Source organism: Zootoca vivipara, chromosome 17, assembly GCF_963506605.1.
Source record: "Zootoca vivipara chromosome 17, rZooViv1.1, whole genome shotgun sequence".
In the NCBI taxonomy this organism is placed as follows: Eukaryota; Metazoa; Chordata; class Lepidosauria; order Squamata; family Lacertidae; genus Zootoca; species Zootoca vivipara.
This window is the reverse complement of record NC_083292.1, coordinates 28,140,792-28,165,753: the sequence shown is the minus strand read 5'-3', so window position 1 is coordinate 28,165,753 and position 24,962 is coordinate 28,140,792. Positions and strand designations below refer to the sequence as shown.

The window sequence follows — 24,962 nt, the reverse complement described above, 5'->3', positions numbered from 1 at the left end:
TCAAGTCTGAGGTATGCATGGTTGAAGGCATGGGGAGTATCATATGTTATATACAGCATTTTGGACTGAACCCAGCGGCTAAATAAGAAGATACATCGCAGCGGCCTTCCCCAAACTGGGGCCTTGGGCTGCAATTTGTCCCATCAGCTCCCAGGACAGGACGGTCAATGATCAGGGAGGATTCGAACTGCCAGCAAGTCAGATTTTCTGAGGGACGCATGGTGTCACTGCAGCTGCTGCCTCGGTAGTGGAGGCACATGAATGCTGCCATGGGGTTTTTTCCACTGCCTGAGGCAGCGGCATCACCCCAGGTAATGGCTGTGCCGGGTCAGCACAGGGGTGTTTGGAGGATTCAAATGGGGAGTGCAACATGCAACATATCCATATAGAAACACCTTGAACACAATATCTTAATGGAACAATGGGAAAGACTCTGGCAAACTGATATAAAATTTACGGCCTGTTACAACTTGAAAGAGAATATATTCAAAATGATGTACAGGTGGCATGTAACACCTGAGAAAATGGCCAAAATGTATAAAAATAGATCACCTACATGCTGGAGGTGCGAGAAAGAAAACGGTTCATATTTGCACATGTGGTGGTCGTGTAAAGAGGTTAGCGTTTTTTTGGAATGATGTATACGAAGAGTTGAAAAAACTACTAAAGTGCAACTTTAAAAAAAAGCCAGAGGTATTTCTATTGAGTCTATTGCCAAACGAAATAAGAAAACCCCAAAGAGTATTGCTCATGTACGGTTTAGTGGCAGGAAGAATAATAATAGCAAGAAATTGGAAAAACAAAATAGCACCCAATATAGCAGAATGGCAGATCCTAATGGTGGAATACATGCAATTAGCGAAAATGACAGGTAGAATACGAGGCCAAATGAAACAAGAAGTCAATAAGGAATGGGAAGTGTTTAAAGAGTATATAAGAAAGAATAAAGTAAAAGAAACTCCACTGGCAGAATTAGACTGAACCCAATATGTAAGAAATCTACACCATAAAGATTAACTGTAGAGGAAAAAAGGGAAAAGAAAATGATGTGTATATAACAAACTGTGCATAAAGAAACAATGTAAAGATAAATTACAGCAAGTCTAATTGGAAGTCATCTGTAAGTTAGAATTTAGATCATAAGTTAGTAAGAGATAGATAATATACTGTAAGGGGATTTTTCTTTCTTTTTCTTTCCGTAATTGTATGTTTTTTGTGTGTGTCTTCTGTATGATTGTATCTGTGTATTGCTATCTTGTATCTTTTAAAACAATAAAAATTTATTAAAAAAAGAAAGAAAGAAACACCTTGAATTATCGCCTTCCGATCTCTTCCTTCAAAGGCCTTCTCAGACTCATTTCCCTCCTTACCCCAGGAAGTACTGGCTTGACCCTTTCCCCGAAAATGAAACAAAACCAACTTTACAGCCTTCATGAAAGTTGTTGTGGGTGCTATTTCTAGTTGCTGCAGTGGCCTAACCAGCTAACCTAGCAAGTGAATTAGAAGAGACATTCAACTACAAACACACTCCACGCCCTTCGGCAGGTTCAGTCGCTCACACAAAGACATAGGATGGGCAAGAGGAGGAGAATAATTATAGGGTTGTCTCGACGAGAAGCCCTTAAAATACCGTCAAGACCAGGAATGGGCGACCTGCGACCCTCCAGAACTGGGGTGGGGAACCCTTTTCAGCCTGAGGGCTGCACACCCAACTAGGCAACCTTCCGGGTGCCACATGCCAGGGGTGGGTGGGCCAGAGGCAAATAATGTAAATTTCATCTTTGTATAGTGAGCTAGATTCTGTACATTCCCCCTATCTATCCTGCATCCAGGCAAGCAAAGAGGCAGCCTCAAAGGTTAAGGGCATATTTCAGCCAGGAGGGTATAAAGCAGGTTCACCAAGGGGGCTGTGGCATGGGGAAAGGTCCCTCCACCCCCCACAACCCACTCGCTGCCCAATAATGCAACTAATCCAGAATGCAGCAGCTAGACTGGTGACTGGGAGCGGCCGCCGAGACCACATAACACCGGTCTTGAAAGATCTACATTGGCTCCCTGTACATTTCCAAGCACAATTCAAAGTGTTGGTGCTGACCTTTAAAGCCCTAAATGGCCCCGGTCCAGTATACCTGAAGGAGCGTCTCCACCTCCATCATTCTGCCCGGACACTGAGGTCCAGCACCGAGGGCCTTCTGGCAGTTCCCTCGTTGTGAGAAGCCAAGTTGCAGGGAACTAGGCATAGGGCCTTCTCGGTGGTGGCGCCTGCGCTGTGGAACGCCCTCCCAACAGATGTCAAAAAGGAAAACAACTACCAGACTTTTAGAAGACATCTGAAGGCAGCCCTGTTCAGGGAGGCTTTTAATGTTTAATAGATTATTGTGTTTTATCTTTCTGTTGGAAGCCGCCCAGAGTGGCTGGGGAGACCCGGCCAGATGGGCGGGGTATAAATAATATATTATTATTATTATTATTATTATTATTATTATTATTATTATTATTATTATTATTAGTGCACTACATAGAACCAACCAACACACATAGCAAGAGCCAAAAGGCAAAGTTTACTTCCAGAAGAAGCACTGATCTATGGCTGGGGGCGGGGGGAGGAGGTTGGGTTGCCAACACCGAGTGCTCTAAGCTCTAGACCTAAGTATTATCACATTTCTTTTATTAGCTGCTCTGCACTTTGCTTTTATGGAGCAGTGTGGTTTTATAGGCGGGTGGTACTGGGTCATTAGCATGGAAGGCAGTGTTCCTCCCACCCCCCTTTACCAAGAATGTGTGTGTTAATAGGTTTAACAAAACACATCACAGGTTCAGTGCAAAGCAGGAGGAATACTTAGCTTTTATCTTTCTTAAGCTCTTTGTTGGACTGCCTTATTGAAAAAAACGAAAACACCATAGTTCAGTTGGTTAGAGCAGGCTTCCTCAACCTCGGCCCTCCAGATGTTTGGAGGCTACAATTCCCAGCATCCCTGACCACTGGTCCTGCTAGCTAGGGATCATGGGAGTTGTAAGCCAAAAACATCCGGAGGGCCGAGGTTGAGGAAGCCTGGGTTAGAGGGTAGTGGTGAGAACACCAAGGTCGCAGCTTCGATCCCCTTATAGGACAGCTGCATATTCCTGCATTGCTGGGGGTTAGACTAGATGATTCTCAGGGTCCCTTCCAACACTGCAATCCTTTGATTCTTTGATCTCCTTAATGGACACAGAAGCACAGAATTATAGAGTTGGACGGGACCACCAGGGTCATCTAGTCCAATCCCCTGCAATGTAGGAATCTTTTGCCCGATGTGGGACTTGAACCCAAAACCCTGAGATTCAGAATCTCATGCTCTACCGACTGAGCTATCTCCTAGGTGCCACAGCCACCCGTCAATCAGGGCCCACCTGGGTCAGGAACACCAAACCATCCATTTATAAATACTGTTTGATGAAAAATGGAGCTACATTATTAAAAATATTGTCATGGAAATGTAAGAAGACCCCTGTTGGTATCCAGAGGTATACTGCCTCCAAAATAGTGGCTAGTAGCCACTTCATACGCTTATCCTCCAGAACTCCTTTCAAAGCTATCACAAGCTGATGGCCATCACTTCATCGAGAAGGAGCAACTTCCACAATCCAACTCAACACAGTGTGAAGATGCATTTTCTTGTCTGTCCAAAATCTTCTAACATTCAGCTGGGTCCTTGTGTTATAAGAGAGGGCACCCGCACTCGGGAACCCTTTCAAAATAAACCTCTGAAGTAGATCACTTATGATCCCTCACACATTGCAGGGAGGGCCAAAGCTAAGCCTAAGGCAACCTGAGAGGAACCAGGGACTTAAAGAGTGTCATAACTCAGTCTCTTTGCCCCACCTCTCAGGCTGGTGCACTTTGTACAACTCAGCAAAGAAGAATGGGGACAAAACCAGGCCTAGATGGTTCAACCTGTCCCTGGCCTCCCTACTTTCCACCTCACTGGTCCCAACGGTAAACAGCAACCACTGAATATAGATAAGGCTAGATAATAAGACAAACTGCAGGAGAGTTGTGGTTTTTTTTGTTTTAAATGTCTGCACCCTGGCCGCACGCAAGACCTGAACTTTCCATTTTCCAAACTAGAGGTCAGTTTCCCCACCAACTTTGCAGGAGAGGAGCGTTTGCGCGGGTTGGGGGAGGGCGTGAAGGCACCTAAAAGGATATCAACTTTGAAGCACAGAGGGAGACATGTTGCTCCCCCACCACCCAAAAAAAATGCTACACACCAGTGAATATAGCTAACTTTTTATCTGTCTTCTCAAAGTAGAAAGTGTTTTGTCAAAAGGACATTAGCGTAGGCAAATCCATTCTTCCCCGCCCAAACTTGGGAAAATTGCAACAGAAGAGATTCTCTCCAGCTGTGTTGGCAGCGAAGGTAAAAGGCAGATTCCCAAACAGCTGCAGCCCAGAGAGACCCCTAGACATTGGAGGAGAAACCCGCTCCGTCTCTTCAGTCTCGTCGCTAAACTGTGTTTTGGTCCCACTCCAGCAAAACCTCTGCAGTCCTCTCTGCTAGTGGGTTGAGTACACGGGTGCAAGTTAGATTCTCACGACCTGAGCAGCGATGCAAGGGCTCTTCCGCTCCTCTTGGTCCTTGGAGACCTTCTGCTGGATGCACAAACGCCCGTAGGTGCCCCCTACCTGGCCTTTTGTTAGCCGGCCTGGGTTCACACAGACACACCCAAGGACGTCCTAGGGATGGGCAGGAAACAAGGGGAGAGGGGAGAGACAATAAAAACAAGAAACAGGCTCTCTAGTCAGATGGGAAAGTATCATTAGGACATACTGATTTTAATCTCCTTATTATGGGTGTAGGAACTGTCTTGCCAGATCAGAAAAAATCAGTCTAGTCCAGCATCCTAGTTCCAAAAATGGGGGCAGCCAGATGTTTCTCAGCACTCACTAGCTGGGTATGGCAGCAATGGCTACCCTTTATGGATCTTAAAGAGCGTCTCTCTAAAGTATCAACCATTCTGGGACCTATGATCAGCAAGGGAGGCCCCTGCTGGTGGTACCTGATTGGTGGCAACCCGGAGAGGGCCTTTTTGGTGATGGTTCCGTTTGTGGAATGCCCTCCGTGCTGAAGTGGGCCTGCTCCACTCATTATTAATTTAAAACCATTTCAGTTCATTCAGGCATTTGGTGCTGTTTCACAGAATGACACGAGTTGGAAGGAACCCTAAGGACCACCTGGCCCAACCCCCTGCAATGCAGGAATGTGTAGCTGTCCCTTATGGGGCTCTAACCACGACCTTGTTGTTCTCAGCACCACGCTCTAACCAACTGAGCTATCCAACTGAGTGTATGTGGCTTTAAGGTTTTCAACGTTTTTCCTAATGTAATTGGCTCCCCTCCCCCATTTTGTTCTTTGCTGTCCTTGGGAGGGCAGGATAAATAAGTAAGCAGCTTGCCCTCTAAAACAGACTGCCTCTGAACATGAATGGTATAATAGCGTTTTATCAGTGGATCTGCAGTGAACTCATCTGTATTTCTCCCCCTCTAAGCCTCACTCTGCCATCTATTCTCCAGCCCAACTCCTGCTCAACAGGGCAGCCTGCAGAGATCCTTGCAGAGAAGTGGTGTGGCTGTGTTCAAGAACCTGTAGACAGGAGGTTGAATCCCAATTCCGGAATTAGAGGGAATGGTGGTGGCAGAGGATTTGCTTTGATTGCAGGTCCCAGGTTCAATCCTGGTATTTCCAAGGAAGACTCGGAATATCTCCTGAGTAAGATCCTAGAGAGCTGTTGCTAATCAGTGCAGGCAATACTGAGCTAGACCCAGCCCCCTATGTTTCTATATAAATGGGTCCTTTATTCAGCTCCATGAGGACTGGAATCTTACTTTATTTTTAGAGCTGTAGCAGCATCTCCAGGCAGAGCTGGCGAATACTCTCTTGTTCAAAACCCTGGACAGCCACTGCCAATTTGTGTGGAGAACACTGAGCTACCGCAATAGCTTGGAATGTGTCCCCTCCCTCCATCACCCTGCACCCAGACAGCTTCATTTCCCCCCAACCTTGATAAAGTATCTCAGTTCCGACGGAGTGATCAGCACGTCCGGCGTGACAGGCAGGGCTGCGTATTGGTGGAAACGTTCGTAATCAATGTTCATCTCTTCCGCGGGAGGGTAGAGTGGATAGTAACTGCTCAGGAATTAAAGAAAGAAGGAAAGATCGTGTTACCCCTCCCATTCCGCAACCTGCTCCCTCGCATACATCGACACGCCCAGCAGCTGTTCCTCTCCCCCTTGGGTACCAACAGGATGCCAAGCTGTGCTTTTCAACACTGCTGCCAATTTCAGTTTGCGTGTGTGTGTGTGTTTCTGAAGTCTCTAAATTCAGCACCTTAAAGGCACCGTGTTCCAAGGGGTGTTATCTCCATGTTTCCAAAGTGTTGGGAAGGGGGGTGAAAATAAAGGGAGTCTGCCAAGTATCAAAGAATCACAGAGCTGTAGAGTTGGAAACATCCAATGAAGGAGAGTGGATCTCCTCTTGTGGGAGTCTGTTCCCCTGTCAAACAGCTCTTACTGCCAGTAAGTTATTCCTGATGTTTAGTCCTGATCTTTGGACTTGGCTTGCATGGCTTGACCCCCAGACTCTAGACTTGCCGCCAGGTAGGCCAGGAGTTCAGGACACATACAGCTTGGAAGGACAAAATACAAATGGCAATCACAACGAGGCTGGAAAGATCCCAGCCAACTGGCTACCCCAGCCTCTGGTTTTTCCCTTCCTCTCATCTCCACGGCTACAGACGTTGCGCTTCTTTACAATACTACACGTAATCATGCAACGCGCCAACTTTATTTTAAGGGGCAAGGCCATAGCTCAGTGGCAGAGGCACTGCTTTGCAAGCAGAAAGTCCAGGGTTCAATCCCCACCAGCCTTTTCCTGGTAGGGCTGGGAAAGACTCTGCCTGAAACCCTGGAGAGCGGCTGCCAATCAGTGCAGACCATACTGAGCTAGATGGACCAATGGAGTTGCTGTGATTTGAACCCAGGACTTTTGGCAGGCAAAGCAGGAGGAGCGGGGAGGGTTTGTTTTGCTTCAACAAAAGGAGCTTACCTCCTCTGAGTCAGGATGTGCTTCAGAGTTCTGGAAAACCGGTCCAAGACACTGGAAGAACTGGGACAGAAAGAAAAGAGAGAGGGAGGTGACAAAATTAAAAAGAGGGCGTGAAAATATGTATTAAAAATAGAACCAGTACCGAGCCCCCCCCCCCATATCTGCTTCTCTAAAACAGACTCCCTTTCAGCCTAAGCTAAGTCACTGAGTTGTCATAAGGATAAAATGGGTGGGGGAGATGGAAGATTTAATAATAGGAGTGCTTAGTTGCATACCTTAATTATTTGTATTTTAATTTCTGTGTAGATGGGTTTTCATATTTTGTAAAACTGCTTAGAAGCCTATTTTGCCAAGTGGGATTAATCATCATCATCTTCTTAGAAATGACTGGCTGATGTAAAGATTTTCATCTTTAAATGGCTTCAACAAATTAAACCTTAATTTAAATTAAAAGGTTTAAACCTGACCCTCTTAAATCCAACCCAGACACGTACACATACCAGGCAGCATCAAGCCAGCCACCCGCAGGAAATTTAGGCTGCAGCAAGGGTGTGGAACCTTTGCCCCCCGCCCATGTTGCTGAACTGCAATTCCCATCAGCCACAGCAAGCATGGCCAATGGACCAGGGATGATGGGAGTTGTAGTCCGGCAACATCTGGAAGCCAAAGACTCCCTTTGCATATGATGTACAGGATAATAAACCTCAGTCATTAAACACACACACACACACACAAAACACCCTCCTCAAAATACAGCACAAGTCAGTTCCCTGGCAATTTGTTCCCAATGGAAGCTGCTTCTGTTTAGGAATATTCCTACCCGTCCCATCTTGAGAAAATACTTACTTGTTCCATAAAATTCATATACTGCACGAGTGTAAAAACAAACAAACAAACAAACACAAACAACCTCTGCAGAATTTAGCAAAGATGTATTATTATTTATCTGCAGTGTTAGCACCCCAACCTTTTCACCAAAACGTGTTTCAGAGTAGCTTGTAAGAAAATCCCTGCCTTCAGGCTAACAAACAAGATACGGCACATGAGGAAAAGGGAACAGGAGGGAGGAGGGACGCTCAAGGGAAACATGCCCAGTAAGGGATGTGCTTTGGGAAGAGGGGCTGCAGCTTGGAGGGTCTGTTGTCCGAGGGTCAGCTAGAGGCCTGGGGGGCTGCTTTCAGCTGCTAGGTCTTAAGTTCCCCAGCTCTGCCCCAGCTTGAATATGCAAAGGCTCCAGGCTTCCTATTCTCAGGAGACAGATTCAAGGATCTTGAGATTAAGCCAGAGAAGGGAAGGTCTACATTCTTTTTTGCTATTTTTTTGGCATGTTTATCTGCCAGTTCTGCTTTTCTAAGCAGGGTTTTAAAACGGCTTTTTAAAAATCAGCTAAAAGAGGCTTTAGCAAATTTTCTGTAAGCCGCCATTAGTATTTATATAGCTAACGGTGGGCTATACTGTAAATGCTTTCATAAATACATCAGGCACTGCCCTATGGACGCCTACCACAATTTATCAGGGAAAGAAACTTGAGATTGGTTTAGGCTTGTGGTTCTGAACAGAAGCATTTTTGAAGATGCCAAATCAAGCTTTCAATTGACTGGCCAGCCACATACATAGATACATACATAAATACATACATAGATACATACGTACATACATACATACACACATAATACCACCCCGCCCATCTGGCTGGGTTTCCCCAGCCACTCTGGGCGGCTTCCAACAAAAGATTTAAAATACAGTGGTACCTCAGGTTGCGGACCCGATCCGTTCCGGGGTGCCCCAAAAAGTCCACAACCCGAGCAGCGTTTCTGCGCATGCGCATAGCACGCAGAATGCTTCTGCGCATGCACGCGCAGCAAAACCTGGAAGTAAACACTTCCGGGTCCGCCGCGTTTGTATCACAAAAAAACGCAACCCGCAGCTGACGCAACATGAGGTATGACTGTACATTAAAATGTGTATTCTGCTCTCTGTCATCATCATCATAATATTTATACCTCACCCATCTGACTGGGTTGCCCCAGGCACTCTGGGCAGTTTCCAACATAATAAAAAACCCAGCAAAACATCAAACATTAAAAGCTGAAGAGTTCAAGGAGATGTATGCGGAGGTTCCCTGCCCCCCCCCAGTTATCTTCACAAACACCCTGTGAGGTAGGCCAGGCTGAAGAAAAGGTGGCTGGCTAGCTCAAGATCACCCAGTGGAGCTTCATGGCTGAGCAAGCCCAACTCTCCCAAGAAACTGCAGGGATAGGAAGGGTGGGAAAACACATGAGGCTCTCCAGAGGTTATTGGACTACAATTCCCATCAGCCAAACTGGCTGGGGCTGATGGGATTTAGAGTCCAACAACATCTGGAGATTCCCCCAGGTTTCCCCACTCTCTGAGATGAAGGACACACATATGGCGAGTGGATTTCATAACTGGCAAAGCGGGGTGGGGTGGGGACAGAAAAGAGGCCTCTGCGTTCAAATTTTACCCTGCTGGTGTGGCCCACGTATGTGTGCAAGGGAAAGACTCATGTGCTTACATTACATTAGGTCAGAGCTGGCCCTCTGCCAGCCCATTGTAATATTCGAAACTCTGCTGCAGCTGAGAGGGTTTTTTGGCAGTCGCTGTTAAATCACCCAGCTTAACGCATCATGTTTTTGTACACCCCCCTCCTGCCATGGAGTCCCAGCTAATGCTCATAAATTAAAAGCGCTCTGATGTCTGAAGGCACGGCGACTCACCAAAACACAGAAACCTCGACATAAGGGAGTGTGGAAGTCAGGCATGAAACACGCACACACACAAAAACACGTCATCCGTGTTTTGTATGCAATGGACAAAAGAAAAACAAAGGCAACCCAACAAGTCCCTCCCCAATTTAATAAGGGAGAGAGCTGGGTGGAAGAACAACAGGACAGGAGCAAACGCCTTCCCTGGCAGGGGAGAGACTGCTCACGGCACCTTTCGTTTTGCTGGTTTCTAGTCCATGTGATCCCAAAAATACAGGGCAAAGTGAAAAGGCAATAAAGTATTACCTTAAATTACAGTAATAGCTTTTCATCCAACTCCCATAATTTCTGACCACTACCCATGCTGATGGGAGCTGTGTCCTTACCTGCCCCGTGCCAGATGCCAGGTGTGGGGAAGGTGGGTGCTGTATGTGGGGAAATGCACGTGGGTCAAATTAGGGACCATTTGACAGGCTATCTACACCAGGGGTAGGCAACCTAAGGCCCGGGAGCTGGATGCGGCCCAATCGCCTTCTCAATCCGGCCCACGGACGGTCCGGGAATCAGTGTGTTTTTACATGAGTAGAATGTGTGCTTTTATTTAAAATGCATCTCTGGGTTATTTGTGGGGCATAGGAATTTGTTCATTCCCCCCCCCCAAAAAATAGTCCGGCCCACCACATAGTCTGAGGGACGGTGGACCAGCCCACGGCTGAAAAAGGTTGCTGATCCCTGATCTAAACCAAGGGTCCAGGGGTCCTCCACCTTTTCTTTAGCAGTTGTGCAGAATTGGGGGAATTTCAGCAGCATGACAAGTCATAAATCTGTGGGGGCAGAAAGGAACTTGCTCCAGCCACAAAATCACTCCTCTGTGTAGCAGCTGAGAAGCCCCCCCTGCCCTCCTCTGTACCAACTCATTATGAGAATATATATACAGTATTATTTTCATTTCACAAGATTTATATACCGCCTAATTAAGCAACAAAAAAGACCTCCAAGTGACTTACAAAAGACAATCTAAAGTTTTCTTCAAAATATACCCATGAAAGCAAACATTACAAATTTTAAACTTCTTTAAAACATTAGTAATTTAAAAATCATACTTATCAAAACCACATATTAAAATTGCATGACAAAATTACACATCTGCCTAAACAAAAAAATTTTTTTAGCAGGCACTGAAAACAATACAGCAAAGGTAACTGGCTAATATCAAGGGGCAGGGAGTTCCAGAGATTAGGTGCTGCCACACTGAAGGGTTGATTTCTTGCAGGTGTGGAACGAACATAGTGTGGCACTTCTAAAAGTGCCACTTCTGCAGACTGAAGCAGGTTGTGTGGGCACAGATGGGGTGAGGTGATCCTTCAATATTATCGAATCATTAGATCCTAATATTCATCAAGGGAAGGGGAGGTATGGGGTGGAAAGAGAGAGGAGAGAAATGCAGCCCCCCCTAGAGATACAACATTGCCTTCCTGCCTTTATTCTGGAGAAGAGCAACCGTCTTTCCCCCAGAATGAACAGTCCCTGGAGATCTAAAAATAATAACGTCAGCACTGGGAAGACAGTTGTAAGAGCCAACTGACGGTTTTCCTGGTATTTCAGGGCAAGTTTAAGGAACTGGTTTCCCTGTTATGGGAAGTGGAGGAAAGGCAGCAGAATTTGAAGGTCCCAAGAGAGAGTCTAACTGGACTACTTCAATTAAGATATTGGCATGTTTTGGCCTTTCTCCTCAAGTGAGGGAAGTGCTTGAGGTAGTTTCCTTTGAAGGAGGAAGTGTGAGGTGACGTCTATTTGCCCCTTCCCGCTCTACAACATGAGACAGGGAGACAAACTCCTGCCATCTACCAATTCCCCCACCCCAATCTGCACTAGGCATTTAAAGTGGTGTGACACCACTTTAAAGAGTTACGGTTTCCACACACCCCAGCAAAGAATCCTGGGAACTGTAGTTGCTGAGAAATGCCAGGAGACCCTTATTCCCCTCACAGAGCTACAGTTCTGAAAGGGGCTTCACAATCAATCCCTCTTTCCCAGGATATTATTATTATTCATTCAATTTATATACCGCCCTTTATCAAAGAGATCCCTGGGCGGTGTACAATGTTTAAAGCACATTACAGAACACCAGTGATAAAAACATAATAAAAAGCATACAGACGGACAGCCTAATGAATAAAATAGTCATCACAACAACAGTCCTCTCTCCCACAGGTCATAATTATTTAATAGCCATAAGCCTGGGGTAAAGAGGAATGTTTTGGTCTGGCGCCTAAAGATACTGCAATGGTGACACAATGTGAGTCTTTTTGAGGAGAGCATTGCACACTAGGGGAACCACCATGCAAAAGGCCCGTTCTCTTGTTATGAAGTAACATGACAGACGAAAACACTGGGCTGAAGGAAAAGATTCAGAATTTATAACTCACTATACTTCCAGTGCCTGGCGTGCTATGGTCCATGGGGTCACGAAGAGTCGGACACGACTAAACGACTAAACAACAACAATACTTCCAGAGGACATCTAACTAGTGTACAGAAATATAATATTTTTAAAAAAGTACAGGTCATAAACAGTATAAAAACCAAGAAGTTTAAAACTTCAGGAAACAAAAACAAAAAAAAACAGGCCAGTTTGGGAGAAAAGAATGGAAAGAGCCTAGCTGCTGGATCAGGCCCACCTGGTGCCGTATCCTGTTCTCATAGTGATGAACCAGAAATCCCAGTGGGAAGACCAAAAACAGGGCATGCTCTCCCCACTAGTGATTCCTTGCAACTACGGTAGTATTCAGAGGCATATCAAGGTAGAACATAAACTTATCCACCATTATAAAAAAATTCCTTCAGTAGCACCTTAAAGACCAACTAAGTTTTTATTTTGGTATGAGCCATGCACACGAAAGCTCATACCAAAATAAAAACTTAGTTGGTCTTTAAGGTGCTACTGAAGGAATTTTTTTATTTTGCTTCGACTCAGACCAACACGGCTACCCACCTGTAACTAGAATTATCCACCATTAATTTGTCCAATCCTCTTTTAAATTCCAAGTGCAGGTTTGCATTAATGGCATGATATAGCCGGCTTTAGTTTCAGCCCCTTTCTTAATTATTCCTAGCATGGAATCTGCTTCTTTCACCTTTATCCTTTTATCGAGTTATCCACTACACCTGAAGGTCTCTTTCCTGGTCAGTCACCACCGGTTCAGACCTCGTATGAAATAAAGATTTTCAGTGACCGTCAAAATCCTAATGTCGGGGCTTGTTTCCCTCCTGAGGGAAGAGAATTCCGGAGAACTGGTGCCACAAGGCTAAAAACACAACTTCGAGTCACAGCACGCTTTTGCTCAGAGATGTGTGACGCCACCAACAGGTGACGATGGTGCTGACCGAGAAACGGGGCGCCGTCTCCCCATAAAAGAGGAAGAAGAAACACACATGGTGAAGGGAAAAGAGAGGATGTGACACAAACCCTCAAGGCAGAGGAAGACTGTGTGGCTTGATTTACTTAATGACAGGCCATGGCCGGCTGGCACCAGCCGACCTCTGAGGCATACCACTTGTCAGGAGATTTTCTCAGGAACTGCACTTTGAAGTGAGACAGTCTCCCTCTTTCTTTCTTTCTTTCTTTCTTTCTTTCTTTCTTTCTTTCTTTCTTGTCTGGAGATCAACCCATCCAGATGATTGATTCATTGGCTAAGACAGAAGGAACTCTGCACACAATCAAGAGCACAACACAGTGGTACCTCTGGTTAAGAACTTAATTTGTTCCAGAGGTCCGTTCTTAACCTAATGTTCTTATCCTGAAGCACCACTTTAGCTAATGGGGGCCTCCTGCTGCTGCCGTGCCGCCGGGAGCACAATTTCTGTTCTCATCCTGAAGCAAAGTTCTTAACCTGAGGTACTATTTCTGGGTTAGCAGAGTCTGTAACCTGAAGCGTTTGTAACCCGAGGTACCACTGTATTTGGAACATAGGGAGCCAGACCATTGCTCCCTCAGTATTGCCTATACTGCTCTCCAGATTTTTTCAGGCAGGGGACATCTCCAGCTCTTCACCTGGCACCTAAAAGGTTCGCCAGCCGAACCTCCCTGGGGTCTGAGTAGGTTCATATGGGGAGAGGTGGTCCTTGAGGTATTGCGGTCCTCAGCCATTTAAGGCTTTATAGGTCAAAACCAGCAGCAATTTGAATTGGGCCCGGAAATTAATTAGCAGCCAGGGCAGTTGGGCCAGAATTGGTGAAATATGCTCAAATTGTCTTGCCCCAGTGAGCTTGCCGAATTCCACACCAGCTGAATTTTCCTAATTGTCTTCAGGGACGTGTAACGCGCTGCAATAATCTAACCTCGAGGTTACCAGGACATAAACAGCAGTTAGGCTGCCCCTGTCCAGATAAGGGCACAGCGGGACCACCAGCCAAAAGCAGATGGAAGGCACTCTGTGCCACTGAGGCCACCTGAGCCTCAAGTGACAGCAAGTGACAGCAAAGGATCCAGGAATACACCTCCAGGCTATGGACCCTCTCCTTCAGAGGGAATGTATCCCCATCAAGAGCAGGCAACCTCCCAGCCATCTGGTCTGGGGAACCCCCACTAACAGTGCCTCAGCCTTATCTGGATTGAGCTTCAGTTTATTAAGGACTGGAAACGTCTTGCGGACTTTTGGGCATGAAAGAGAAAATGAACTTGTAATATCTGGAGTCAAAGATTGGGGGGGGAGAAATTGGCTTATAGAAAAAGGTACAACATTTAGAGGACAGACAGAACCCAATGTCTTTCTCTCTCTCTCTCTCCCCTTCTTCTTCTTCTTCTTCTTCTTCTTCTTCTTCTTCTTCTTCTTCTTCTTCTTCTTCTTCTTCTTCTTCTTCTCCCCCCCTCCTTTTCTTCTTTTTGTTCCTGCTCCTTTTTAGATCAGATTTTTTAAACATTTCTTTTATTTTGGTGTATTATATTTGTATGTCTCTTGGTAAGTATCAATAAAAAATAGATTTAATGTTAATACAAAAAGCTCCTACCATACATAAGTTACATGCAGCCTCAAGTGTAAAGGTAAAGGGACCCCTGACCATTACGTCCAGTCGTGACCGACTCTGGGGTTGCGGCGCTCATTTTGATTTATTGGCCAAGAGAGCTGGCGTACAGCTTCCAGGTCATGTGGCCAGCATGACAAAGCCGCTTCTGGCGAACCAGAGCAGCACACAGAAACACCGTTTACCTTCCCGCTGTAGCGGTTCCTATTTATCTACTTGCACTTTGACATGCTTTTGAACTGCTAGGTGGGCAGGAGCTGGGACCGAGCAATGGGAGCTCACCCCATCGCGGGGATTCGAACTGCCGACCTTCTGATCGGCAAGCCCTAGGCTCTGTGGTTTAACCCACAGCGCCACCCGCATCCCATATGCCTCAAGTGTAGTACTAGCAAAATTAATAACACGGTTTCACGGTAACATAAGCGTGTAAACCAGGCATCCCCAAACTTAGGCCCTCCAGATGTTTTGGACTACAATTCCCATCTTCCCCGACTACTGATCCTGTTAGCTAGGGATCATGGGAGTTGTAGGCCAAAACATCTGGAGGGCCGCAGTTTGGGGATGCCTGGTGTAAAAACACACACACACACACACACACAGAGAGAGAGAGAGAGAGAGAGAGAGAGAGAGAGAGAGAGAGAGAGCAAAGGGTTTACAGCAGAAATGGGGACTGTACTTTGGAAGCCGTGAGCAACTTAAGAGGGAATTTTGTGTGACATCAAGCCAAGTGATTCCACAGCTCAGGGCTGACATTTCTTTCGCTCACAGACCGATTACACTTATTGGATTCTGAATCATGCCTGATTCATGCTGTGTCATTTCCCCCACCCCCCATTATTACATCTTCCACACTCACAGCTGTCTGAAGATCAGCAGATATCCTTTTAAAAAGCAGCAGAAAATTGCTCAAGGAACAATGACCACACCAAGGAGCTAAATACAGCACTAAACCACAGTACCTCCCAGTATGAACACAATCTCAGCCAGCAAATGGATGTGTTTGGGGGGTGATTAATAATCCCTTCATTTTAATGCTGGAGGATTTAAGGTTTTAGAACAGGGGTGGGAAGACATGCCTGGGGGGTGACTGCAGGCCTCTCTCAGTCCCCTCAGGACTCTCCCCATGGCCCTCACTGGGCCTGCTCCACGCCCTCCTTGAGGGGTTTGGCCTCGCTGGAATGTGTCCATGAGCTATGGCAATGCCTTTTATTTGTGTAGATGGGGGGGGGAGGTAGAAAAGAGTGTGTAAAATTTACATTTTTTTGCTCACCCCACTTTTGCCTCTGGCACCACCTACCCTGTTTCTCCGAAAATAAGACGTAGCCATAAAATAAGCCATAGCAGGATTTTTAGGCATTCACGGAATATAAGCCATACCCCAAAAATAAGACATAGTGATAGGCGCAGCAGCTATGCCGGCCGCATCAGGAGGAGGAGCAAAAAAATAGGACATCCCCTGAAAATAAGCCATAGTGTGGTTTTTTTGAGAGAAAAAAAAATATAAGACGGTGTCTTATTTTCAGAGAAACACGGTAGCACTTTCGTGTGACCCCCCTGGAAGGTTGGCCAAGATGCAATGCGGCCCTCAGGCTGGAAAAAAAACACACACACCTCAGGGTTTTAGAGTTTAAGAGCATCCTGCATTGCAAGGGGTTGGACTAGATGTCCCTTGGTGTCCCCTTCCAACTCTACAGTTCTGCGAATCTACCGGTACATCCCTGCTTTGAACATACCTGCTAATTTCTTCTGAGCCCATGTGAAAGACCAGGTCCACAGACGTCAAGCCAAAAACCACACCATTGATCTCCAAGGTGCAGGGATCAGAAACGAAGAGAACCCTCTGGAATTGGAGAAAAGGGGAGAGAGGGTTTGTGCGGGTTGACCAAACAGCTCCCAAATCGGGTATTCAAGTAGAAAACACTGCAGGAGATTTTTTTTTTTTAAAAAAGCAGGACAAGAATCAGGGCCTCAAGATATGAGGCAGTTACAAAGCTCTTTCCTCACTACTTTGAGGGGGGCAGATAGAGAAGAGATTCAGCAGAGCTCAGGGATTCTCAGAGTTTGAATACCAGGTCAGAATCATAAATTTTCAAGTAGCATCAAGTAGCTTTCATGGTCTTGGTCCACTCCCTCCCCCCCACTAAAAATCTGTAAAATGGGACCAATGTACAGTGGTACCTCGACTTACGAAGACAATCCGTTCCACAGCCATCTTCGTAAGTCCAAGTCTTCGGCTGTTGAAGCGCCCGTTCGGCACATGCGCGAAGCGCGATTTCGCACTTCTGCGCATGTGCCGACCGTGCGCACCACTTCGGCGCAGAACGCACGTGCGGGGCATGCGCACAGCAAAAAGACTTCCAGGGTTGTCGACTTCGGAAGTCGAGGTATGACTGTAGACTCTACCTCGCGGATCGCTACAAGTGTTTTGATATTAACTCCCCTCAGTTACCATATTTACTCGAATGTAATGTGCCATCGAATCTAATGCACACCTCAATTTTCAAAATTTGAAACCAAAAAAGTATTTCTGGTGAATGTAAACACACCATGAAACCTTATGCGAGCCCTAATTTTCACGACGTAATTTGGCCAAAAAAGGTGCGCATTACATTTGGGTAAATACAGTACTTCTTTATCTGCCACATCAGTATCCAATACCACCAAGGGGGAAGAAATGGGGATAATCCCGGTTTATCTACTGTGGTGTAGTGGTTATAATGTCAGACAAAGGCTGGGGAAGACCTGGGTACAAATTCCCATTAGGCCATGAAATTTCCTGGTTGGACTTGGGCCAACAACATTCTTTCAGCCTAGACCATGGGTGTCAAACACAAGGCCCGGGGGCCTAATCCGGCCCGCCAGACCTCATCATGTGGCCCGCGTAGCCGCCGCCGACATTATGCACTGACAGTAGTTCTGGAGCCTGCGATTGGCCGAGGGTCAAAACCGGGGGCGGGGCTGCAGGCGGAGGCCAGGGCGCTGGAGCCGCGCTGACGGCCTTGGCCAGGGAATTTCAATTTCGAATGAGGCTGAGGTTGGCGGTGGCACAGCGGCCAGACGGGGAAGTGAGATGCAGGAGGAGGAGGAGGAAGCCCGCCGATGAGATAGGAAAGCCCTACAGGCGCCGCCGGCAAAGTTGGTGCCGGGACGGAGCAGCGCTGGATTTTTTTTGGTGGGCTTTGCTGTTGTCTCCGAGAGCGAGAGTGAGTGAGGCGGCACTGGGGAGCCGCCGCCCGCCGCTTCCCTTCCTCTCCTTGGCTGCATCCGGGAGGTGGGCGAGCGAGCGGGCGAAAGGGACGCGGAGTGAGCCTGAGGGGGAAGTAGGCGAAGCGCAACAGCCGCTTTCTTGATGGAGCCGGGTTTCTCTTCCCTCTTCCCCCGTTTTCTCCTCATAGACACTCGGGAGGGTGCCTGGCTTTTGCTCTGCCCCCCACCCCCGAGCCGCCCTTTGGCTTCTCAGTTCCGGCGGAGCTGCTCCCCGGGGGGCGGCCGGGAGGGAGGCGGCAACGACGGCATGGGTTCCTGCTCTTCCCGCTCTGCCGCCGCCTCCTCTCAGCCCCTCGTGATGTAGGGCTCCAGATGGAGTCGCCTCGCGGTTCGAGTAGGTGGGAGGGGAATTTTGGGGGGGGGGAGGTTTTCAAGCCTCCTTTGCCTGCAATCCCGGTAGGGAGAGGCGGCGGCGAAGACGACAACAGCGCAGGTGGGGGGAAGAGCAGCTCTGAGGCGAAGATGCACGTCCGCTGGGGCTACCGCCGCCTTCCTCCTCGGGAAATCCGCTGCCCTCCCTCAGCGCGAGGGGAAGGGACTCTGGCGCTGAGGAGGGAGGATGCAAAAGCAAAGCAGGGAGTTGGCGCTGCACCGCATGTTCCTGCCCCTCTCCAAAGCATGGGGTGGGTTGCAGCGTGTGGCATCCTGCCTAGCGGGGTTTGGGTGTGCGCAGGGCGGGAGAGGGAAGCCCTCTTTCCATCTGCAGGTTTTTAATCCCAGCAGTGGCTTTCTCCTTCCTGCCGAAGGTTTAGTTGAGCCCCCCCCCCCCCCCCCGGAAGCCGTCGATCCCCACCTTTTGTTCAAATTTCCCTCGTTTACATCCCCTCCCACACACGCGCCACGACGCAGGAATGTGATCCGCGTGGGGGCGGGAATGAGCTTACGTTATTACAAAAAACAGTAATAATTGAATGCAGTGACAATAATTTATGATAATAAAGAGTGGACACATAGTCCTACAGACACAACCGGCCCTTTGAGGGCGACCAAACTGCTGATGCGGCCCCCGATGAATTTGAGTTTGACACCCCTGGCCTAGACTCTCACAAGGCTGTTTTGAAAATAAAGTGTGTGTGTGTTAGAAGCCTACACACTGCCCTGTGTGTGTGACAAGGGTAAAGATACAACTCTGATAGAGGGCTTCATATTTTCTTCTTCCTCCTCCCCTTTTTCTAATTTTTCTCTGTTTCCCACCCTTCCTTCCTTTCCTGCTTTGTTTCCTGCTTTCTCTTTTGTTTTTATTTAGAATAGTTTGGCTTTTACTGTATTCTATATTGAAAAGTTTCAATAAAAAACGATTTTTTAAAAAAGGAGGCTTCATGGAGGATAAGGCTCTCTGTGGCCATGTTCAACTTCCACTGTTGGAGACAGAATGTCCTGAAGTATCCGACTGCTGAGAATCACAAGCGGGCACAGTTGTTGTTGCACTCAGCTCCTGCTTGGGTTTTTCCCCCCAGAGACATCTGGTAGGCTACTGTAAGAACAGGATGCTGGGACTATCTTCTTCTTCTTCTTCTTTGGCGATCACTCGTAGCCGAGTAAGATTGTCTTCCATAAACACGGTTTTAACAATGGGTCCGTAAGTGACTGTGGAAGCCAATTCTGGATCCACACGTCCTTCCTTTGGCCTCATCCTGCTGTAGTGCTCTTTTGACGTTCTTATGCCAAGAGTAGGGTAAAAATCCTTCAATGAATAAATAAGGCAAGTAAGGAGGTGTGTAAGGAAGGGACACATTCAGAAAGGCTACAGACAAATCTGGTTCCTGGTGGGAAAAGCTCAAGCTGCTCCAGGGAAACCCCCACATTTCTGCTGCAGAGTAAATGACGTAGGACTTCCTGCCAAGGGGCTCCGATTAGGAATGCGCTCTATGCTTCCTCAGAAAGCGCTATAACCGAAACACACACACAGCTGGACTCTGGGATAGCTGAGAAGCCCTTTGCTGGCTAAGATTCTCCATCTCTATCAATAGCCTTGTTGTTGTTGTTTAGTCATTTAGTTGTGTCTGACTCTTCGTGACCCCATGGACCATAGCACGCCAGGCACTCCTGTCTTCCACTGCCTCCCGCAGTTTGGTCAAACTCATGTTGGTAGCTTCGAGAATACAGTCCAACCACCTCGTCCTCTGTCGTCCCCTTCTCCTTGTGTCCTCCACCTTTCCCAACATCAGGGTCTTTTCCAGGGAGTCTTCTCTTCTCATGAGGTAGCCAAAGTATTGGAGCCTCAGCTTCACGATCTGTCCTTCCAGTGAGCACTCAGGGCTGATTTCTTTAAGAATGGATAGGTTTGATCTTCTTGCAGTCCATGGGACTCTCAAGAGTCTCCTCCAGCACCATAATTCAAAAGCATCAATTCTTCGGCAATCAGCCTTCTTTATGGTCCAGCTCTCACTTCCATACATCACTACTGTACTGGAAAACCATAGCTTTAACTATACGGACCTTTGTTGGCAAGGTGATGTCTCTGCTTTTCAAGATGCTGTCTAGGTTTGTCATTGCTTTCCTCCCATCTGCAGTGATCCATCCTCACCATCTGCAGTGATCATGGAGCCCAAGAAAGTAAAATCTCTCACTGCCTCCATTTCTTCCCCTTCTATTTGCCAGGAGGTGATGGGACCAGGATGTGACGGGGTGAGCTCCCATTGCTTGGTCCCAGCTCCTGCCAACCTAGCAGTTCGAAAGCACATCAAAAAATGCAAGTAGATAAATAGGAACCGCTATAGCGGGAAGGTAAACGGCGTTTCCGTGTGCTGCTCTGGTTCGCCAGAAGTGGCTTTGTCATGCTGGCCACATGACCTGGAAGCTATACGCCGGCTCCCTCGGCCAATAATGCGAGATGAGCGCGCAACCCGAGTCGGTCATGACTGGACCTAATGGTCAGGGGTCCCTTTACCTTTACCACTTTTACCTATCATTGCTAGGTAGGCGATGATGGGAATCGTAGACCAAAAACACTGGTCTAAACAAAAGACTTTTCAGAGTGCAGCAAAGAGTTCATCGGCTCCGATGAGAAAAAAAAATTCATTGTGGGGAAAAGCCGTACCGGCTTCCAGGTCTCCCTACCCCATACCAAACTTGGGAGTTCACTAAAATCACCTCCAAACTTCCGTCAGGAGCAAGAGGAAAACACCAGGCTTTGCCCAGAAGAGCACAGCCTACAGCAGTGCAAACACAGTGCCTTTTCTTCAGCTGGGAGCTCCCCCTTATGGGAAATGGAGCATTTCATGGAATCCAACTAAATCCTGCACATGCAGAGTGTACTCACACAAGGAGTGTTAAAAGGAGGGGGGGATCCTTCATGTGTTTAGTGAAGGGAGGGGCGTGGCCAGCAGGAACACCCTTCCTAGGCCCCCCTCCTCATTTACTTGAACATGCAAGGGGACTCATTTGAAGTGGGAAAGTTCTTTGTTTAGTGCCAGAGCATCAGCTTTGCCTGCAGAAGGTCCTTGGTTCAATCCCCAGCATCTGCAGGTAAGGCTGGGGAAGACTCACTGCCTGAAACTCTGGAGTGCTGCTGCCAGTCAGTGTAGACAATACGGAGCTAGATTGACCCCAATAGCCCGACTGAGTACCAGGTTCCTATGCAGACCTCTCAGGTAAAGGTGTAAGGTATACCCTACTGCAGCTAGCATGTGTAACTGAGATAATCACAGGTTCTTCCCCTGTTTGTCTCTGTTTCAGTCTCCTTCCTGTGTGCTTCTGTGTTAATTTTCAGATTATTGTTATTATTATTATTCGTATACTCACAGGGCGGTTTACAGAATAAAATCAAAATATAAAACCACAACATCCATAATCGAAATAAAAACAACCACCCAATAACACCCCCCCCAAAAGTCCACATTTTAAAAGGGCATAGGATGTCAATCAAATCAATGAAAGGCCTGGTTAAAAAGGAACATTTTCGCTTGGCGCCTAAAGGTGTATAATGAAGGTGCCAGGCGAACATCCCTGGGGAGAACATTCCATAGATGGGGAGCCACTGCAGGGAAGGCCTGTTCTGATGTTGGCACCTTTTGGACCTCTCAAGGAGGAGGCACACAAAGGCGGCCTTCAGAAGATGATCTCAGGGTCCGGGTAGTTTCGTATGTAAAGAGGCAGTCCTTGAGGTATTGCGGTCCTGAGCCATTTAAGGCTTTATAAGCCAAAACCAGCACTTTGAATTGGGCCCAGAAGCTAATTGGTAGCCAGTGCAGTCAAACCAGGATCGGAATAATATGCTCAAACCGTCTTACTCCGGTGAGCAACCTGGCTGCTGAATTCTGCACCAGCTGAACTTTCTGAACCATCTTCAGAGGCAGCTCTATGTATAATGCATTGCAGTAATCTACCGTTGAGGTGACCAGAGCATAGACAACAGTAGTTAAGCTATCCCTGTCCAGATAGGGGCATAGCTGAGCCACCAGCCGAAGCTGATGGAAGGCACTCTGGCTGAAGTTGATGTCTTCAGACGGACTAAGGCTGATTTCTGGCCTCACAGAGCATCTGAGAAACTTCAGGGTTCCTACCAGGCTTTGAAAGCCACCAACATCCAAGCTTCACCTGACAGGCCAAAATACAGATATTCCAGCTGTGCACACACATACAGAAAAGCTTTAAACAAAGGCACTGCCTTTGGATTGTAGGAAGCACCTGTTTGTCTTCTTTCGAGAGCTCGCAAGTCAAAGGCGGCTGGGGATAGATGCAGTGATGGTGGACATCTCTCAGCGAAGGAACGATGACAAGGTGTGATCCAGCACTGTTGGGAAACAGAATAGCTAAGGCCCCCTCTGCACTATACACTTAAAACGCTCTTATACCGCTTTAATGGCTTCTCCCAAAGAATCCTGGGAGCTGTCAGCTGACAAGTTGCTTCAGGGAAGCCCACAAGGGAAGCCCAAAGGCAACAGCTCTCACTTCCTCTGGACCACTTGGCTTCTGTGGCCAAGAGATGGTGATGGGTCCCCGTTGCCACCATTCTTCCGGGTCTTACCCTCTACTGAAGCTAGGGGCCACCCCAAATCTAGTGGCAGCGAGTTCCAGAAGATAATTATTTACCAGGTGAACAATTCCTTTCCCATCTGACCCTGCTTCCTACTACAGTGGTACCTTGGTTCTCAAACACCTTGGTACTCAAACACTGCAAACCCAGAAGTAAGTGTTCTGGTTTGCGAACTTTTTTCGGAAGCCGAACCTGCTCCATTTTGAGTGTTACACTTCCGGTTTGAGTGTTACGCTGAGATCTGTCTGGTTTTGCTATTTATTTTGCTTTTTTGTTTTGTTTTTGTGACTGTGTGGAACCCAGTTCAGCTACTGATTGATTGATCGTGTGACTGCAGTACATTGTTTATTGCTTTCATTTTATGGATCAATGGTCTCGTAAGATAGTAAAATTCATGTTAAATTTCTGTTTTAGGGGTTGTTTTTAAAAGTCTGGAATGGATTAATCCATTTTGCATTATTTTATATTTTCTATTTCCTTGGTTTTGGAACGCTGTGTTTTTTTAATGGACTTCCGGAACGGATTAAGTTTGAGAACCAAGGTACCACTGTATTAGTCATGGGGGCTATGTCCTATAACCGCTGTCGGAGGCAGTCTCTCACAGCATGCCAGCTGCTTTGAGCCAGAAGTGAGGACAGCACTGTTGCGATTTCGTCCTTCTTTTGGGCTTCCCAGAGGCATCTGCTTAGCTCCTGCAAGATACAGGAGGCTGAGCTAGATGGGCCATGGACTCTTCTCATGTTCTTGTTCTCACCTCCTTGTCCCTTCGACTATCATCTTCATGCACCTCTTGAAGATGTCTTCAAACGAGGCAGTGAGCTGAGAGTCCTTGGGGAGAAGAAAAAGCAGAGGAAGAACAGGAACCCAGTGGCAGAGCATTTGCTTCACATGCAGAACGTCCCAAGTTCAATCCCCCGTGTCACCAGTTAAGGGGGAAGATCTTTTTTCTGCCAGAGACCCCAGATCGGCAAGATCCACACAGGATAACGAGTCCACGGTTAGACCCCAAATATCTGAAAGACCACCTCCATCCCCCATTTTGGGTTTTGGGCCCTCTTGTTAGTTCCAACACCCTCGGAAGTGCAGAGAATGGTGGCTCAGGACAGGGCTTTCTCTGTGGCAGCCCCCAATCGTGGGACTCCCTCCCTACAGAGGCGTGTCTGGCACCTTCATTGTATAGTTTCTTACCCTGGCCCTGGACAGTTAAGAGATTTCCCACCCCCATCACTCCTTAGAATTCTGCTTCATTTGTTTAATCTACACTATTCTGTTTGGAACTGTTTTACTTATACACATACATACATACTAGCTGGCCCTGCCACGTGTTGCTGTGGCTCAGTCTGTTAAATGGAGACTCAGAGTCCCCCTTCAGACTCCCCTCACCTTCAGAGTCCCCCTGTGTCCTGGGTTTTGGCAGTATGTTGGATGTTGTTTGTTGGATGTCCACTGGAGGGGGCAATTTTTTGTATACAAATCCAGGTTTCTACCTGTCCTAGGTGTGTGTATGGACAATGTAAGTGGATAGAGACACTCTCACATGCGCTCCCAATGTTGTGGGCAAATTTGAGGACGACCGGGTAAGCGGTTGTGGAGAAAAGTTCGTTTGAACAAACATGCACACTCTACATTTTTCTATATATAGATATATATAGATACCGTGTTTCTCCCAAAATAAGACACGTCTTATATTTATTTTTTCTCTAAAAAAACACATTGCGGCTTATTTTCGGGGGATGTCTTATTTTTTTATTGAGCATGGTACGGGGCTTTCTTGCGCCGCCCGCTGAGCCCGCTGCCGGGTCCCTGGGCTTAGTGCGGTGCGGTGCGGCTGGGGCTGCTGCCGGCTCCTGCCGGCTCCTGCGACTTCGCGCGCCACCCGCT

The 24,962-nt window shown here is 47.3% G+C and overlaps 1 protein-coding gene across 3 annotated transcripts in view; it reads right to left on the bottom strand.

The window, feature by feature from the left end:
- Positions 1 to 314: 314 nt before the first annotated feature.
- Positions 315 to 24,962, bottom strand: part of POLA2 (DNA polymerase alpha 2, accessory subunit) — a 41,325-nt gene continuing 16,677 nt past the window's right edge. For 2 of the 3 annotated variants that reach the window (XM_035098932.2, XM_035098933.2), the window contains exons 13-18: positions 23,836 to 23,909; positions 22,733 to 22,838; positions 16,570 to 16,676; positions 7,086 to 7,145; positions 6,041 to 6,167; positions 315 to 4,717 (exon numbers count right to left, since the gene is read on the bottom strand). In XM_035098932.2, coding sequence (XP_034954823.2) covers positions 4,565 to 4,717; positions 6,041 to 6,167; positions 7,086 to 7,145; positions 16,570 to 16,676; positions 22,733 to 22,838; positions 23,836 to 23,909 — 627 coding nt within the window. In that variant the 3' untranslated portion in view covers positions 315 to 4,564. Of the gene's footprint in view, positions 4,718 to 6,040; positions 6,168 to 7,085; positions 7,146 to 16,569; positions 16,677 to 18,861; positions 19,788 to 22,732; positions 22,839 to 23,835; positions 23,910 to 24,962 lie in introns of those variants that run through there. The other variant, XM_035098934.2, reaches the window with a different exon arrangement.